The sequence below is a fragment of the Narcine bancroftii genome, chromosome 4 (genome assembly GCF_036971445.1).
Source record: "Narcine bancroftii isolate sNarBan1 chromosome 4, sNarBan1.hap1, whole genome shotgun sequence".
Taxonomy (NCBI): domain Eukaryota; kingdom Metazoa; phylum Chordata; class Chondrichthyes; order Torpediniformes; family Narcinidae; genus Narcine; species Narcine bancroftii.
The window spans coordinates 24,439,987-24,458,060 of record NC_091472.1 but is presented as its reverse complement, the minus strand read 5'-3'; the positions used below and the strand labels follow the sequence as shown (position 1 = coordinate 24,458,060).

Genomic DNA, 18,074 nt, shown 5'->3' with positions numbered 1-18,074 from the left:
TTTCCCTGTTAAATCTATTTTTCCCAGTTATATCACAAAAGTTGTATCTTTGGTTTAACCAGAGATGGGGTTGGGGGGCGGAGGTGGGGGGGTGGGGGGGGGGGGGGGAATGAAACTTCAAACAGTAGGATTTGTCCACAGTGAGATCTTAAAAACAACTCTATGGGCAACAGACTGACCAAAGTTCGTGTTTTTTTAATGTAGAACATACAACACTGATCAGTCCCTCTCGCCCAAATGTCTGCAACAAATATGATGCCCAAATTAAAGTATATCTCCGCTGCTTGCATATGATACATATCCCTCTATTCCCTGTGTATTCACGTGTTTGTCTAGAAGCCTCTTAAACACTTTTATGATATCTGCTTCCATCATTACTCCTTGCAGTGTGTTTTGGGCACCTGCCACTCTCTGTTGCCCCACACATCTTTACTAAATTTTCCCCCTTCATGTAACTTAAATGCATGTATTTGCAAGTTAAAACACGTAGTAACTTGTGCTTTGGTCCATTTAAATGAAGATTCTGACACCAATATTTTAATCGTTCTTTTCTGCTTCTTTAGACCTCAGCTCTCGAGTTTGGTTCCTAAAGCTTCCCACCTCTTCTTTTGTATTTAAGATGCTTCTGAAAGTCTACTCTTTCTAAAGTTTTCGGGCTATCCACTTAGTTATCTCTTCAGTATGATTTGATATTTTTATACAAAATGACAACTGTGTGCAGTGTTTAAATTCTCAGCCAGAAATGTAATTTATTTTATGACACTCAGATTCTGTCTTAACTCTGAAAATACAAATGTGTTTTAATTCCAATCTTGTACAAATAACTAACCGAACTTGTGTGTAATGACTACCAGGACATTTTGTTCTGGTGCAGAACAATCACTGAGCATTGACTTCACTGAAGTAGGTATTTTGTGGTGAATAAATTAGACTAAACGAAATGATTGAATGGACGTTAAAATTGTCCATTGCCTCATTTGTTCCTTCACATGTAAAATAATAACCGCTGGAGGGCTATTCGCTCAGATTTGTCGAAGTTGAGCTGTGGGAGCCGTCGTTTTATTGGTAATCCCTGTTGTTATTGGTTGCATTGATTATGGTGCAAGTAACATGTAAGGATACACACTAATCATGCTTTCAAAAAGAACACTAGCCAGATTTTCTGCCTATTCATGTCCTGAGCCCCCAAACTGAGGTAAATGAGATTTATTACAATGCTTCCAAGCATTCAGAAGTGTGGAGAAACTAGAATAATGCAAACAGAAGAGGGAGGGTTATTTTTTTCTTCTTCCTCGAACAGTGAAAATTAAGGACAAGGTTTAATAGAAGTGTTCAGAATTATAGTTTTTACGAAATGGGAATTAGTGTAGACGGGCAAAAAGTTTGCATAGATGTGGGCTGAAGGGGTCTTGGATGTCCTGTATAATTCTGACTCGATGAAGTAGGTGTCTGAAGAAAATTTTTGCAGTTGTGCTGTGGAAAGTATACTGACTGGTTGCATCACAGCCTGATGAGGTTATTCATTTGTCCAGGAATGCTGAAGGCTGCAGAAGGTAGCAAACATAGCCCAGTCTATCACAGGCTCCGACCTCTCATCCATTGGAGATGTCTGTGAACCACTTCCTCAGGAAGGCACCAACATCATAAAGGACCCCTGTCATCCTGGTCACAATCACTTCTCGCTGTTACCTTTGGGAAGATAGGAACATAGGAAGTAGGAACAGGAGTAGGCCAAAAATGGCCCATCGAGCCTGCTCCGCCATTCAATACGATCATGGCTGATCTAATTTATGACCTAACTCCACCTACCTGCCTTCTCCCTATATCCCTTAATTCCTCTATCATGTAAAAATTTATCTAACTGAATTTTAAATATGTTTAATGAGGGAGCCTCAACCACTTCCCTGGTTAGAGAATTCCAAACACTCACTACTCTCTGGGAAAAACTATTTTTCCTCATCTCTGTCCTAAATCTACTCCCCCGAATCTTGAGACTGTGTCCTCTCGTTTTCGTTTCCCCAGCCAGCTCAAAAAACCTTCCTACATCTATCCTATCCATACCCTTCATAATCCTATATGTTTCTATAAGATCTCCTCTCATACTTCTGAACTCGAGTGAATACAATCCTAGACGATTTAATCTTTCATCATAAGTCAACCCCTTCATCCCAGGGATCCACCTAGTAAACCTCCTCTGGACCGTCTCCAAAGCCAGTATATCCTTCCTCAAATATGGAGACCAGAACTGGACACAGTACTCCAGGTGTGGTCTCACCAGTACCTTATACAGTTGCAACATTACCTCCCTACTCCTGAATTCAATTCCTCTAGCGATGAAGGCCAACATTCCATTTGCCTTCTTAATAACCTGCTGCACCTGCAACCTAACTTTTTGCGATTCATGCACAAGCACTCCCAAGTCCCTCTGCACAACAGCATGCTGTAGTTTTTCACCCTTTAAATAGTATTCACCTCTTTTATTTTTCTTGCCAAAGTGGATAATCTCACACTTACTAACATTGTACTCCATCTGCCAGACCTTTGCCCACTCATCCAGCTTAACTATATCCCTCTGCAGACTCTCCACATCCTCATTACAATTTGCTCTTCCACTCAATTTGGTGTCAGCCGCAAACTTGGCTACACCACATTTTGTCCCCTCCTCCAAGTCATCAGTGTAAATGATGAACAGTTGTGGGCCTAACACTGACCCCTGCAGCACCCCACTTACCACTCTCTTCCAACCAGAAAAACTCCCACTTATCCCGACTCTCTGCCTCCTGTCAGACAACCAATTTTCAATCCAGGCCAATATACTTCCCCAGACTCCACTTTCCTGTAACTTACTGATAAGTCTCTTGTGCGGCACCTTATCAAACGCTTTCTGGAAATCCAAATTTACAACATCAACCCGTTCCCCTCTATCCACCGCACCCATTACACTGATGGCACAGAAGCCTTAAGACCAACACCTCTCAGTTCAAATCAGCTTTTTTCCCAATGACCATCAGGCTCCAACTTCCCCTGACTGCTCTAATCATAAACTACTCTGGCACCTGAAAAAAAAACCCTGTCTGTACTATTGAAAGGCCCATTTTTTCTTGCATACATGTAACTATGAATATTTATTATCTATCTTTTATATTATATCTTTTCCATACTGGGGTAATTTGTGTATGCTATTAGAGATGTTTAAAAAAAAAAACAAAAGTACCTGTTTCTTTGCAACAAAGAAAAAATTCAGTACATTTTACATAGTACTTAAGATGTATGAAAATAAACTCATTATCATTTTTTAAATTCAGGGATTAAAAGGAGAAACTTTTTTAACGAGGTAAATCTTTATGACTTGGAATCCGCAGCCTTAAAGGGTAATGGAAACAGATTGAGTTATAATTTTCAAAAAGAATTTGGATAAATCTTTCATTAAAAATAAACATTTACTGAGCTATGGGAAATGGCAGGAAGGTGGGGTAATTTGGTAGCTCTGTCAAAGAGTCTGCTCAAGTGTTGTGGGTCAAATAATGATGTAATTGCATTCTCTCTATCATGAATCTGTCATCACTGGTGATTACACTATTAATGAGCTAATTATGTTAATGAAGGGAAATTTAGATGTCAGTCCTTCCTCACTCTACCCAACTCAGCCAACACAATTTAAATTGGACAATCGATAGTTTGAAAAAGACTGACATATGAAAATAAGTATGCTTTGCATATGTTGGATTTAACTTGGATGTATGTTTCCTTCTTACTGTATGTAGGCAGAAGAAATCCTCCAAAGAGAGTTGGAGAAGAAGGAGACTGCCAGCTTATACTGCCTCTTGGGAGATGTGCTGAATGACCACCAGTATTATGACAAGGCTTGGGAGCTATCCAAGCACCGCAGCGCCCGTGCACAGCGGTCCAAAGGGCTGCTACACCTCCGCAACCAAGAATTTAAACAGTGTGTGGAATGTTTTGAGCGATCGGTGCAGATCAACTACTTACAGGTAAGAGACAAGATGTTTTGCTATTTTTTTTAAAAAAGCTGTCCACTTAATGAGCGTTTTATGTGGAGATATGATTTGATTTTGGTAACTTGGCCTGGAGTGAGAAAAATAAGAGGGGTTCTTTATGGAAACTTACAGAAAGGTTGAGAAGGCAACAGAGGTTGGGTGTTGATAAATGCAGACAACAAAAGGTACGATCTCTACCCTTCCTTTCCTTACCCAACTCCATCTGTCCATTAACCTAGATTGACCTAACACTTGCCAGCTCCTGCCTCAACCCCTCCCCCCACCATCTTTGAAGATTCATGTCATAAAAACATGTGTAATCTGACACAAAATTAACATTAGTCTGCCATAAAGCAGTCAAAGATTCACCATCAGCAGAAATTGCCCAGTGCCCCTTACACTCAGAGAAAGAGGCTCCCGCAGCCACTCAGACTTCAGTCCAAACTATCAGTGACTCAGCTCCAGATCCAAACCTCCGACACGATCAGGAAGGCTTCAGCACCCTCTCGCATCTCAGTTCCAATATTTGTACCCCTTCAGCCAATCTCCACCTGTCCGCAGCCTGGTGTGAGTCTTGACCGCAGTCTTTAAATCTTCCTTTTGCACTCTCAGTCCTGATGCATGGTTTGACCAAAAATATCAACCCTCCATTTGCCTGCACAGATGCTGCCTGACCTGCTGGGTTCCTACAGCAGCTCATGTGCTTGCTCCATATTCCAGAATCTGCAGTCACGTGTGTCACTTCCATAACTGTGGTTGACTGGGTGCCATGAGCCTATTTAAAGGTTTTTCTGATTATGAAATGAGAAGAGAAAAATGCTTAGAAGATGCTTATAGATTTTCTTCTGCCGATTATTTATTTTCCAGAAATGTGTAGTGAACTACTGAGAAATCGTACCCAATTCTAGCCATATTCCCAAAGATGATTTATTTAATAGCACATCAGTAGATTTTATATTTCAAAATGACAACGATAAAATGCTGCATAGATTGTTTCATCCAGATACTCCCCAAAAGATCAGAAAGACTCCAAAATAAAGATCTGCAGATATGAAACATTTTCCTCGAGTGTTTTAATTCATCAAGCTCTAATGTTCACAAACTTCTAAAATCTTATTGTAGCATTAACTAACCACTTTTTAAAAAATTTATGTCATCTCCTACTTTCAACTTTAAAAAGTACATTAAAGGATTAATCAGTTCATTTGTCCTCCAGGTATTTATTTTACAATATAAGAGTTCATTAGTAATCTTAGTTGTTTTCAGGTGAATGCACAATAATGTATTTTATTTAGGCTCGTAAATCTAATTCCAGTCAGCCTGCCTTTGATATCAATGCCTTTGACAGTTCAAGCTTAAAGGTGAGATTCCCTAAACTTCTCCTTCCCCATTTCCTCCTCAATATCTCTCCTTATTATCCATCTTTTTGAGCAGGCTTTTTGCCACATTTTGTCGATTAAAGCTCAGGTTAAATGCATTGGGAAGTTTATGCAATATTACCATATAATAGCAAATCAGTCTATTAAAATTCTTGTATTATCTCAGCATGTTTGGAGTGGAAAAGTGAACTTGTTCCCTTCTGTGTTCTCATAACCAAAACCATAAAAGACTACAAAAACCACAAGAAGCTTTGATATTAATGTAAAATCACTCAGATTAATTGAATTTTTGTTCCAGATTCCTAACAAATGAATAGTCATAAATTGTGGCATTGCTAAGAAGCAGCAGGTTCTCTTTTAAACTTTTACCATAAATGGGATCCTATTTCTCGATCATTTTTTGGAATAGAATGTGCTCGTCATTTTTATACAACATTGACATGTAAAATCAAATTTTCTTCCATTCTTGGCATGCATTATGAAACGTTCATTCTTACCAGACCCTGTTACTGTCTTGATTGAACATATCCTGCATTCCTTTAGCTCCAATAAATTAAAAGGCCTTTCTTGCTTCTTACTAGAGTTAGAAGGGACACTGCCTGGATTTGATTAAGAAATTAATTCATTTAAAAAATTTCAGTTCATGTTTGCAGAGTTTTCTGCATTGTGCAAGAAGATACTGTTAACAAATATAATAGAACACCAAATACATTCCTGGATAAAAGCAGTTCCATCAACACATAAGACACTGCTCAGAGGAAAGTACCTCACCTGATCAGCAGCTCTTCCTTTATATTCTGTCTCTTGTATAATGTAACATTGTTGAGCATGACATGCGATGTAACGTCTAGAAGGACAAGGTACACTTCACCTTCAGATTCCCCTCAAAGCTACGCACCACTTTGATTTCCGCCAGTTCAAAATCCTGGAACACCCTACCCATCAGTTTTGAGGGAGTTCCTTCCTTGAGTCCTTGTCAAGGGATGTTTGCATGGATAATAAATGTGGTCTTTGCAGCATTGTCAAATTCCACATATTAATCTAATTTGATGGCAACGCCTCAAACTCATTAAGGTTACAATTGAGCCTTGTACTTTTCAGAACTCCACTGAAGTAAACAGAGTTGTGGATGGATTTTGGAAATTCAACACCTTGCTGAGAAGCAATAGGCTTACTTGGCCCATCATTTCTAATTCACTCTTCAGTAAGATCCTGGCTTTCTTTTTATTCTCCCTTTTCTATTTTTTTTCCAATTTGGCTAACCTCCCCTTTATCCACATTAATTTCTATTTGATGCCTGAAATTTCTCTGCATTCCCCTCCCAGGCCACAAGATCTCATTCAAATCAAAGGTACAGTATAGTCTGTGAATACCTGGAGCTCCTGTGGTAATCCCTGTGCCACCCAACTCACAACCTCCCAACCTCAAAAATGACCTGTTTACTTCTACTCTGTTTGCTGCAAATTAATCAGTTCTCAGACCATTCCAGTTTACTGACCACAGTGACATGCAAACTAGTTTTGTTTAATGTTTCCTTGTGTAGCACTTTATGGAAAGCATTCTTGAAATCCACATTGTGCAGTTTGTCTTTATCTGTACTGCGACTTACAATTTCCCAAAGAGTTTTGTTAAACATAATTTCACATACACAAATCAATGTTAACTATTTTCCTCATGCTCTATAACTACTATTGCTTCCAGTACTTTCAGTTTTATCGTAGGTCTTCAGGATCTGCAGTATGTGTTTTACACAAAGGAAACTAGGAGCTGCTACTAGAGGAAGATCATTCCTCACTGTGGAAGTTGCCCCAAATATAAATGCATTGCACTATACAACATGGAAACAGGCCCTATGGCTAAGCTTGTCTATGGCATAAGACCATCAGATTTAGGACCAGAATTAGGCCATTCAGCCCATCAGGTCAACTCCATCATTCAAATAATGGCTGACATATCTTTCCTCTTAATCCCATTCTCCTGCCTTTTCCCCATTAGCTTTGAAGCCCTTACTAATCAACAACCTATCAACCTTTGCTTTAAGCATACCTAACGACATGGCATCCACAGCTATCTGCAGCAATAAATTCCACAGATTAACCACCTTCTGGATGAAGAAACGTTTTCATCTCTGTGCTAAAGGGATGATCTTTTTATTCTGAGGCTGTGGCCTCTGTTCCTAGACTCTCCCACTACTGGAAACCTCTTCTATGTCCACCCTATCCAACCTTTTCAATATTTGATATGTTTCGAGGAGAATCCCCTTCATCCTTCTAAATTCCAGAGAGTACAGGCCCAGAGCCATTAAATGCGCCTCATACGTTAACTGTCTCACCCCTGGGATAATTCATGTAAACCTCTGGACTTTCTCCATCGTCCGCACATCCTTACCAACCAAGCTGCGTATCTACACAAGTCCCATTTACCTGTGTGTAAACCGTTTCTGTCGAAGCCCCTGTCCAAATATCTTATAAACATTGTTATTGTTATTTCATCTGCCATCACCCGCTCTGTGAAAATGTTTCCCTTCATACTCTTCCCATCTCACCTTTAACCTCTACCCTCCAGTTTTAGACCTGTGAAAAAGAGTGTGACCATACAATATTTTTTTACCCCTCTCATAATTTTCTAAACCTCTATTAAGTTACCATCCAGCCTCCACTGGTCCAGAAAAATACAGTGCCAGCCTATCCAATCGCTCCTGATAACTCAAGCCCTCTAGTCTATGAATCCCTTCAGCATACTTTCCATCTTAATCAAATCCTTGTGTATTCTCCACGGGTTACAAAAGAGTAAAGTAATCCAAAAGAAAGTCGTGCAATCAAGTCGACTAGGAAGGTAAATGACTTCTGTTTGATTTCACTTCATTGTTGGTCAAAATTAAATTATTCTCTTGTGACGCCTTGAATATTAATCATGTAGGCTGGAAGTTTCGAACAAAAGTCTGACTTTTAGTTTAATTACAAGTGATTGCAGACAGTTGTCTGGAACAGACAAAAAATATTTTGCGCAATTCTGTCAGCTTGAACAGTGCTTTGAAACCCTTGTTACTGAGTCATAAAAGGGTCCTTTCTCTTACAATGCAGTTCGTTCTTTTTCTCATCTTAAGTCAGTCCATTGACAGCTGCGGTCAAGCCTCTTGAACTTGCAGTTGAACCTCTTGCTACTGAATTATTGGATGGATTAGCAACACGGTTCAGGGTGAGGAATCTTTGAACCACACTTCACAATGCGCCTTCAAATACTGTACTAGCAGATTTTATTTTGTCTTTATGAAACTTGAATTTAACACGTTTTTTTAATTCATTTGTAGCCAAAACCACACTTGTCATCTATCATTCCATTCCCTCAACCATAAACTCATAACATCCAGATGCTTGAAAGTCACTTTGGCCTGTGGTACAGATTTGTGGTCTGGAAACTGAGGAAACTGAGGAGATGTAAAAAAAAACATTGCTGAGGTGAATGATGGTTTGGATTTAATGGTGTCTGTGTTTTTTTTTAAAAAAGATAGGTTTTGGTTTATTACATTTTTCTTGCTTACTCCTGATTTCAGGATTTTGCCAGTTTAAGTAATAAGTGGAGTCACTGGTTGATTTCTGGCAATGTTGGCCTTAGGTTTTGTCAGAATTTTAAATGTTCTATGTTTGGTGATAAAGGCAAATAGATTTTTTTTTTTTTTTTTTTAAATTTTTTATTTTTCACACCATAAATCACAATAGCCATGATATACACTTTTTCTTTTCCACACATTTACAGTGACTTTTTCTCCCTCCCCCCTCCCTCCTCCCAAGCCACCCCCCCATCCCCCCCCCCTCTCATCCATTTTAGTTATACAATCTAGGTTGCATTAATTCAGTTAGACAATGTTGTCATTCAACAAAAATACACCAGAAATTCTACTGAGTCCATTCTTTTCTTCTCTTCTCCTTCCATCAACTTAGGTAATGTTTGTTCCCGGTAGGTTTTCGCTATTGTATTTAATGTAAGGCTCCCATACTTGTTCGAATATTTCAATATTATTTCTTAAACTATATGTTATTTTTTCTAATGGAATACATTTATTCATTTCTATATACCATTGTTGTATTTTCAAATTATCTTCCAATTTCCAGGTTGACATAATACATTTTTTTGCTACAGCTAGGGCTATCTTAACAAATCTTTTTTGTGCATCCTCCAAGTCAATTCCAAATTCTTTATTTTTTATGTTACTTAGGAGAAAGATCTCTGGATTCTTTGGTATATTGTTTTCTGTTATTTTATTTAATATCTGATTGAGATCATCCCAAAATTTTTCTACTCTCTCACATGTCCAGATTGCATGAATTGTTGTTCCCCTTTCTTTTTTACATCGAAAACATCTATCAGATACTGTTGGGTCCCATTTATTTAACTTTTGCGGTGTAATGTATAGTCTGTGTAACCAATTATATTGTATCATACGCAGCCTCGTATTTATTGTATTTCTCATCGTTCCAGAGCATAACTTCTCCCATGTTTCCTTTTTTATCTTTATATTTAAATCTTGTTCCCATTTTTGTTTAGTTTTACCATTTTTTTCCTCATTTTCCTTTTCTTGCAGTTTAATATACATATTTTTTATAAATCTTTTGATTAACATTGTATCTGTAATCACATATTCAAGGTTACTTCCCTCTGGTAAACTCAAGTTGCTTCCTAATTTATCTTTCAAGTAGGATCTCAGTTGGTAATATGCCAGCGCTGTATCTCCCGTTATATTGTACTTATCTCTCATTTGTTCAAAGGATAAGAATCTACTTCCTGAAAAACAATTTTCTATTCTTTTAATCCCTTTTTTTTCCCATTTTCTAAAGGCAAGGTTGTCTATTGTAAAAGGGAGTAGCTTATTTTGCGTCAATATTAGTTTTGGTATTTGGTAATTTATTTTATTTCTTTCTACATGAATCTTCTTCCATATATTGAGGAGATGGTGTAATACTGGAGAAGTTCTATGTTGTACCAATTTTTCGTCCCATTTATATAATATGTGTTCAGGTATCTTTTCCCCTATTTTATCTAATTCTAGTCTCGTCCTGTCTGGTTTTTCCCTTGTTTGATAAAAATCTGATAGGTACCTTAATTGTGCGGCTCTATAATAATTTTTGAAGTTTGGCAATTGTAAGCCTCCTTGTTTATACCATTCTGTTAATTTGTCTAGTGCTATCCTCGGTTTCCCCCCTCTCCATAAAAATCTCCTTATTATTTTCTTTAACTCTTTGAAGAATTTTTCTGTCAGTTGTATTGGCAATGCCTGAAATAAGTATAGTATCCTTGGAAAAATGTTCATTTTAATACAGTTTATCCTTCCTATCAGTGTTAGTGGTAGCTCTTTCCAATGCTCTAAATCGTCCTGTAATTTTTTCATTAGTGGATTGTAATTGAGTTTATATAATTGGCCTAGATTTTTGTTTATTTGCACACCTAGGTATCTTATTGCCTGCGTTTGCCATCTGAATGGGGTTTCCTCCTTAAATTTTGAGAAATCCGCGTTATTCATAGGCATTGCTTCACTTTTATTTACGTTTATCTTGTATCCCGACACTTCTCCATATTCCTTCAATTTCTTATATAGTTCTTTTATTGATAGTTCTGGTTCTGTTAAGTACACTATCACATCATCCGCAAACAGACTGATTTTATATTCCCTGTCTTTTATTTTTATTCCTTTTATATTATTATCTCTTCTTATCGATTCTGCTAGTGGTTCTATAGCTAGCGCAAACAATAATGGTGATAGTGGGCATCCCTGCCGCGTTGACCTGCTTAAGTTAAATTGCTTTGATACATGTCCATTTACTGTCACTTTCGCTAACGGTCCCTTATATAATGCTTTAATCCAATTAATATACTTCTCCGGTAAACTGAATTTTTGCAATACTTTGAACAAGTAATTCCATTCTACTCTGTCGAAGGCCTTCTCTGCGTCTAAAGCAACTGCTACTGCCGGTGCTTTATTTCCTTCTACTGCATGAATTAAGTTAATAAATTTACAAATATTGTCTGTTGTGCGTCTTTTTTTGATAAATCCAGTTTGGTCTAAATTTACCATTTTCGGTACCTGTTCTGCTAATCTGTTCGCTAATAGTTTAGCTATTATCTTATAATCTGTGTTTAGCAAAGATATTGGTCTATATGACGCTGGTGAGAGTGGATCTTTCCCTTGTTTTAGTATCACTGTAATTATTGCTGTTTTACATGAATCTGGTAAGTTTTGTGTCTCATCATTCTGGTTGATTACATCCAGGAGGGGCGGTATTATTAGGTCTTTAAATGTTTTGTAGAATTCTATTGGGAGTCCATCCTCTCCTGGTGTCTTATTATTTGGTAAATTTTTTATTATCTCTTGTATTTCTACTGTTCCAAATGGTTCTGTTAATTTATTTTGTTCCTCTATTTGTAGTTTTGGTAGTTCAATTTTAGTCAAAAATTCATCTATTTTCCCTTCTTTCCCTTCGTTTTCGGTTCGGTATAATTGTTCATAGAATTCTCTGAAGTTTTCCTTAATTTCTTTTGGATTATATGTAATTTGTTTGTCTTTTTTCCTTGTTGCCAATACCATTTTCTTAGTTTGCTCTGTCTTAAGCTGCCATGCTAGGATTTTGTGTGTTTTTTCCCCTAGTTCATAATATTTCTGTTTTGTCTTCATTATATTCTTCTCCACCTTATATGTTTGTAATGTTTCATATTTTATTTTTTTATCCGCCAATTCTCTTCTTTTGGTTGTATCTTCCTTTATTGCTAATTTTTTTTCTATGTTTATTATTTCCCTTTCCAACTGCTCTGTTTCCTGATTATAGTCCTTCTTCATCTTGGTTGCATAACTTATTATTTGCCCTCTAATGAATGCTTTCATTGCGTCCCATAGTATAAACTTATCTTCCACTGATTCCGTATTTACTTCAAAGTACATTTTTAATTGTTTTTCAATAAATTCTCTAAAATCCTGTCTTTTAAGTAGCATGGGGTTTAATCTCCATCTATACATTCTTGGAGGGATGTCTTCTAGCTCTATTGCCAATAACAGGGGTGAGTGGTCCGATAATAGTCTAGCTTTATATTCCGTTTTCCTAACTCTCCCTTGTATGTGGGCTGATAACAGGAATAGGTCTATCCTTGAGTATGTTTTATGTCTAGTCGAGTAGTATGAGTATTCCTTTTCTTTTGGGTTTTGTTTCCTCCATATGTCCACAAGTTTCATTTCTTGCATTGATTTAATTATAAATTTGGTTACTTTGTTCTTCCTGTTAATTTTTTTCCCCGTTTTATCCATATTTGGATCCAAATTCAGATTGAAATCCCCTCCTATTAGTATGTTCCCTTGCGTATTAGCTACCTTCAAAAAGATATCTTGCATAAACTTTTGATCTTCTTCGTTAGGTGAATATATATTAAGTAGATTCCAAAGCTCTGAATATATCTGACATTTTATCATAACATATCTCCCTGCTGGATCTATTATTTCCTCTTCTATTTTAAATGGCACATTTTTGCTAATTAATATAGCCACTCCTCTTGCTTTTGAATTATACGATGCTGCTGTTACATGTCCTACCCAATCTCTCTTTAATTTCTTGTGCTCCAATTCAGTTAAATGTGTTTCTTGGACAAATGCTATATCTATTTTTTCCTTTTTCAGTAAATTTAGTAGTTTCTTCCTTTTAATTTGGTTATGTATTCCATTAATATTTAGAGTCATATAGTTCAGCGTAGCCATTTTATATTTTGTTTATCTTCTCTTTCCGTTTTTCCATCATTACCTTTCCTCCTTTTCCATTTCTGTTTTCTTATTTTCAACTCTTTACCAGACAACATTCCTACAACATCCAACATTTTCCTTATTCTCCTATTTCTATCTTCTTTATCCCCAATCTCCCCTTCCCCTCCTGAGTTGCCCTTTATCCCTTGTCGGACAACCACATCTCCCCTCTCCATTTGGATTTGCGAATCCACTCGCAAGCGTCAACTGATTTTGCAGTGACCGCTCTTTTCCCCCCACCCAGCCCCCCCCAGAAAAGATTTCGATTTTTATATGTCACAAAGGTCACTCTTTTAGTTCCCTCCTTATTCTCTCTATTCCATTACCTTCCCTTATTAATTCTTGTCTATACTTTCTATGTTTTCCTCTAATTACAGATATTTTCACATATGCCCATTGTCTCTATTCACTCTTATACCTCTTTACCCGCATACATATCAATCGTGGTCATTTTTACCCTCCTTACCCGTCTTCATCCCTCAGTCTATTTTTGTCTTTACCCACATACATATCAATCGTGATAATTTTTGCTCTCATTACCCGTCTTCATCCCTCAGTCTATTTTTGTAATTGTTCTGCAAATTTTCGTGCTTCTTCTGGATCCGAGAATAGTCTGTTTTGTTGTCCTGGAATAAATATTTTCAATACCGCAGGATGCTTCAGTGTAAATTTATATCCTTTCTTCCATAAAATCGCTTTTGCTGCATTGAACTCTTTTCTCTTCTTTAGGAGTTCAAAGCTTATATCTGGATAAATGAAGATTTTTTGCCCTTTATACTCCAGTGGTTTGTTGCCCTCTCTTACTTTTTCCATTGTCTTCTCCAGTACCTTTTCTCTTGCAGTATATCTTAGGAATTTTACTACAATAGATCTTGGTTTTTGTTGTGGTTGTGGTTTAGGGGCCAATGCTCTATGTGCCCTTTCTATTTCCATTTCTTGCTGTAGTTCTGGACATCCTAGGGCCTTAGGGATCCATTCTTTTATAAACTCCCTCATATTCTTGCCTTCTACATCTTCCTTAAGGCCCACTATCTTTATGTTATTTCTTCTGTTATAATTTTCCATTATATCTATTTTTTGGGCTAGTAATTCTTGTGTCTCTTTAGTTTTTTTATTAGATTCCTCCAATTTCTTTTTTAAGTCTTCTACCTCCATTTCTGCTGCTATTGCCCGTTCTTCCATCTTGTCCATTTTTTTCCCCATTTCTGTTAAGGTCATATCCATTTTATTTATTTTCTTTTCTGTGTTGTTTATTCTTCTTCTTAAATCATTGAATTCCTGTGTTTGCCATTCTTTAAATGACTCCATGTATCCTCTAACAAGAGCAAGTACCTCCTTTACCTTGCCTATCTTTTCTTCTTCTATTTCCCTGTACTCTTCCTCTTCCTCTTCTTCTTCCTCTGGGTTGACCATCTGTTGTTTCTTTGCTGCCCTTTCCTCCTCTTCTTTCTTGTTTCTATTGTCTTCTGTGGTCTCTTCTTGCTGCAGGTGTTCTGCAGCTGTCGTTGCCGGCTGTGGAGATCGACTCCCCAGCTGGTCCCCCCTCCCGTCGGTGTGTTTTTTTGTATGCGCATCGCGCATGCGCGACTCCTCGCGCATGCGCGGTTGCGCACTTTTACTCGGCTCTGTGAGCCATTGTTGTAGTTCTCTTTCTACCGACCTGAGGTAGTGGGGTCTTCTCTCCACAGCGGGCCTCTTCGGACAGGTAAGGCCTTCACCTTTTTCCTCCGTTGTCTTCTCTTCCTCTCTTCTTTCCGTTGATTTTGATTTTTCTCCTTTTGTCTCCATCTTCTTTCCACCTTTATACTCACTTTTCTTTAACTTGTATTTCTGTGCCTTTGTATTTTCTCTTGTTTTTCCCGACTTTTCTGGAGAGGGCTGGAGTTCACCGTCCGGCCACTACTCCATCACGTGACTCCTCGGCAAATAGATTTATTGATTTCACCTGGAAGGAGTGTTTGAGTCTGCGGATGGCATACAAATGGCAGGCGCTGCTTCTCCTGTGCTTGCATGGGAATGTTCATAATGAAGGAGCGGTTGGAAGGAATAGAAGAACAGATCAGGGAGATGCAAAGAGAGCGATCCTTTTGAAAGGGAAAGTGAAAAGAATGTGGGTGGTGGCGGAATCCTGTTGGAGTTGAAAAAGCGAAGGGTGATATGTTGAATGTGAGTCTTTTGGGCTGGAAGGGAAGGGTCAGATGAACTCCGCACTTTGTTGTCTAGGAGGAGAGAGGGTGAGGGCAAAGATGCAGAAAGTCGATAAAATGCAGTGAAGGTTGAAGACAATTAGAGTAGAGGAGAATCGAAGAAGAAGAAAGGAGGCACCCTTCCAGAATGTTTCACCATCAGAACAAATCCAACTGCGGTGAAGGAACCGGGAAAATGCATGTCACGATAGGTGCTCTATCAGAAGGACTGCAGTGGTTCAAGTGGTAGCTTACCACCACCTCTCAAAGGGGTGAGCAAAAACTGCTGGGTTTGTCAGCAATGCCCATATCCTGAACAATGAACAGATTAACAAAAAAACTTCCAGACCAGTCATACCAGCTTTGGAGAAAACCTAGAAATAAAAAATGTCACTCATTTGGTAATCAACTCTTTCTCCATTACGTTGACATCTAGAGTGGCGCTGCCTCCTGCACCCATGATGAGCATGTCAACTTTATCCAGTTTGCTGCCAACTTCCACCCTGACCTCAGATTCACATGGTTCATCTCTGGTAACTCTTGCCCATTTCTTGATCTCTCTGTCGCCATTTTGGGAGTCAAACTATCTTGGGATATCTTCTGTAAATCCACTGACTCCCACAGTTACCTTGACTACACTTCTTCCCACACTGACTCCTGTAAGGATTCTATTTCCGTTCTCTCAATTCCTTGTCTCTGCCACATTTCCTCTCAGGATGAGGATTTCCTTTCCAGGATATCTGAGTTGTCCTCCTTATTCAGAAAATGTGGCTTACTGCCATTAACTCATCCCTCACCTGCATCTCCTGTATTTCCAGAACATCTGTCCTGGCCCCTTTGTCTCCTACCCCTCCCCCCCTCCCAGACCACAACAAACATATTTTCCGTCATTTATGCCACCTAAAATGGGATCTCACCATCTACTGATCTTCCCCTCCCCTCCTTTCTGCTTTCCATGGAGGTCACTCCCTCTGTGACTTACTCATCTACTCATCCCTTCCCACCAATCATCCCCTTGGTAGTAGTCACCGAGGTAGCTACACTTGAACTTACACCTCTTCTCTCACCACTCTCTGGAACCAAAACAGCCCTTCCTGTGAATCTGTAGGGGTGATTTTGTGCATATGATGTTCCCACTGCAGCCTCCTCTACATCGGGGAGGCTGGACGCAGACTGGAGCACCTTCATTTTGTCTGTTACAACAGCAAGGACCTCCCAGTGGCCAATTACCTCTGCTCCCCACTGCCACACTGACATACCTGTCAAGTTGAGTCCACCAACAAATTGAAGAAACTACACTTTATATTCCTTCTCAGCAGAATCCAAACAAACGGCACCAACATCAAATTCACCAATATCTGTTAAACTCCTCTCCCGATCTCTCTCTACTTTTCCTCACTCCTCTGTCTCCCTTCCTTCAGCTCACCATCCCCTCCTCGTCCTCCTATCAGAGAGCTATCTTTCTTAGCCCTCTGCTGTGTCAGCCTTTTTTTCTCTTCTACCCTCCCAGCTGAATCCACCTCTTAGCTGTTAGCCTGTGTTCCTTCCCTTTGCCCTCCTCCCCACCTTTTTATTCAGTTATCTGCCTGATTTTTGGCACCCCAATATGAAGGGCCCTGACCAGAGTCTGCCTTTTACTCTCCAAGGATTCTGTGTGACTTGCTGAGTTTCTCCAGCATTTTATACAGAGCACTAGACCCCAGCATTGCAGATTTTTCTTGTTTGCATGTTTAGAAATGTTTCTTCTTTGTCTTTGAGCCAATTTCTCACAATAAAGACAAGCAGTGGCACCTTAAAAGAAAATGATAGCATGTTTATGGGCCGATTTTCCAACGAATCAACAGGTAAATTGTATGCTGTGATGCGATGAAAATGTATACAAGAGAAAACACCAGGTCCAGTATCTGATCTGTGGGTACTATTTGATCTCTACTGAGATGGGAGTTGGCACCCTAGAGAATCAGATGGGTTGAACTTGAACGATAATGCAAAATTCCAGCATGGCAACTCCAATGGCTTAAAGAGATTAATTTAATGAGTTGTACAAAGACACTCATGTCAAAGAGCTCATGCTCTTGAATGACTGTGGGTGCCTCAGTAATTTGGCTGCATTAACTGTTCACCCAGATTGTAGGTTCTTTCTCAGGCTTCACAGGTTTTTACAAGCCTTAGAAATGTTTGCATTGTTTCAGTACTAAGTTCTGCTGTTGAACCAACTATATAACATCACAGCGCAGAAAATAGGCCGTACAACCCTTCTAGTTTTGCGCTGATCTATTATTTTGCCTAGTCCCACTGATCTGCATTGGGCCTGCATTCACCACTTCATCTGGCAGCTCATTCCACATTACCACTACTCTATGTGAGAAGAATTCCCCCTCAAGTCCCCTAAATTTTTCCTCTTTCACTCTTAACTCATGTCCTCTGGTTGTGTCTCACCTAACCTTTGGATCCTATTTTGTCTGGATATATTCAAGGAATGGGTTTACATGATATCATTGGAACTGCAATGAGGAAAATCAGTTCTGCTTCTCGTTCTTCGTTCCATTCTTACATTATAGATGAAAGGAGGTCTGAGTGAAGCCATAAAAAAGTCCACATATGCTGTTTAAACATTATAGAAATGGTATCTTACTGCTGTCTGTGGAGGTTAAAACACTGCAAGTGTTGTCTTGAGAGAAAGAAGGAAGAAGAGTAGCAATTTATTTTTAAAAGATTAGGCACAGAAATATTA

General features: G+C 38.7%; 1 protein-coding gene across 1 annotated transcript in view; it reads left to right on the top strand.

Annotated features, from left to right (window-relative positions):
- ttc27 (tetratricopeptide repeat domain 27) overlaps positions 1 to 18,074 on the top strand; it is a 307,508-nt gene that overhangs the window by 203,662 nt on the left and 85,772 nt on the right. Inside the window, exon 13 of the mRNA XM_069930951.1 lies at positions 3,765 to 3,992. Coding sequence (XP_069787052.1) covers positions 3,765 to 3,992 — 228 coding nt within the window. The remainder of the gene's footprint in view (positions 1 to 3,764; positions 3,993 to 18,074) is intronic.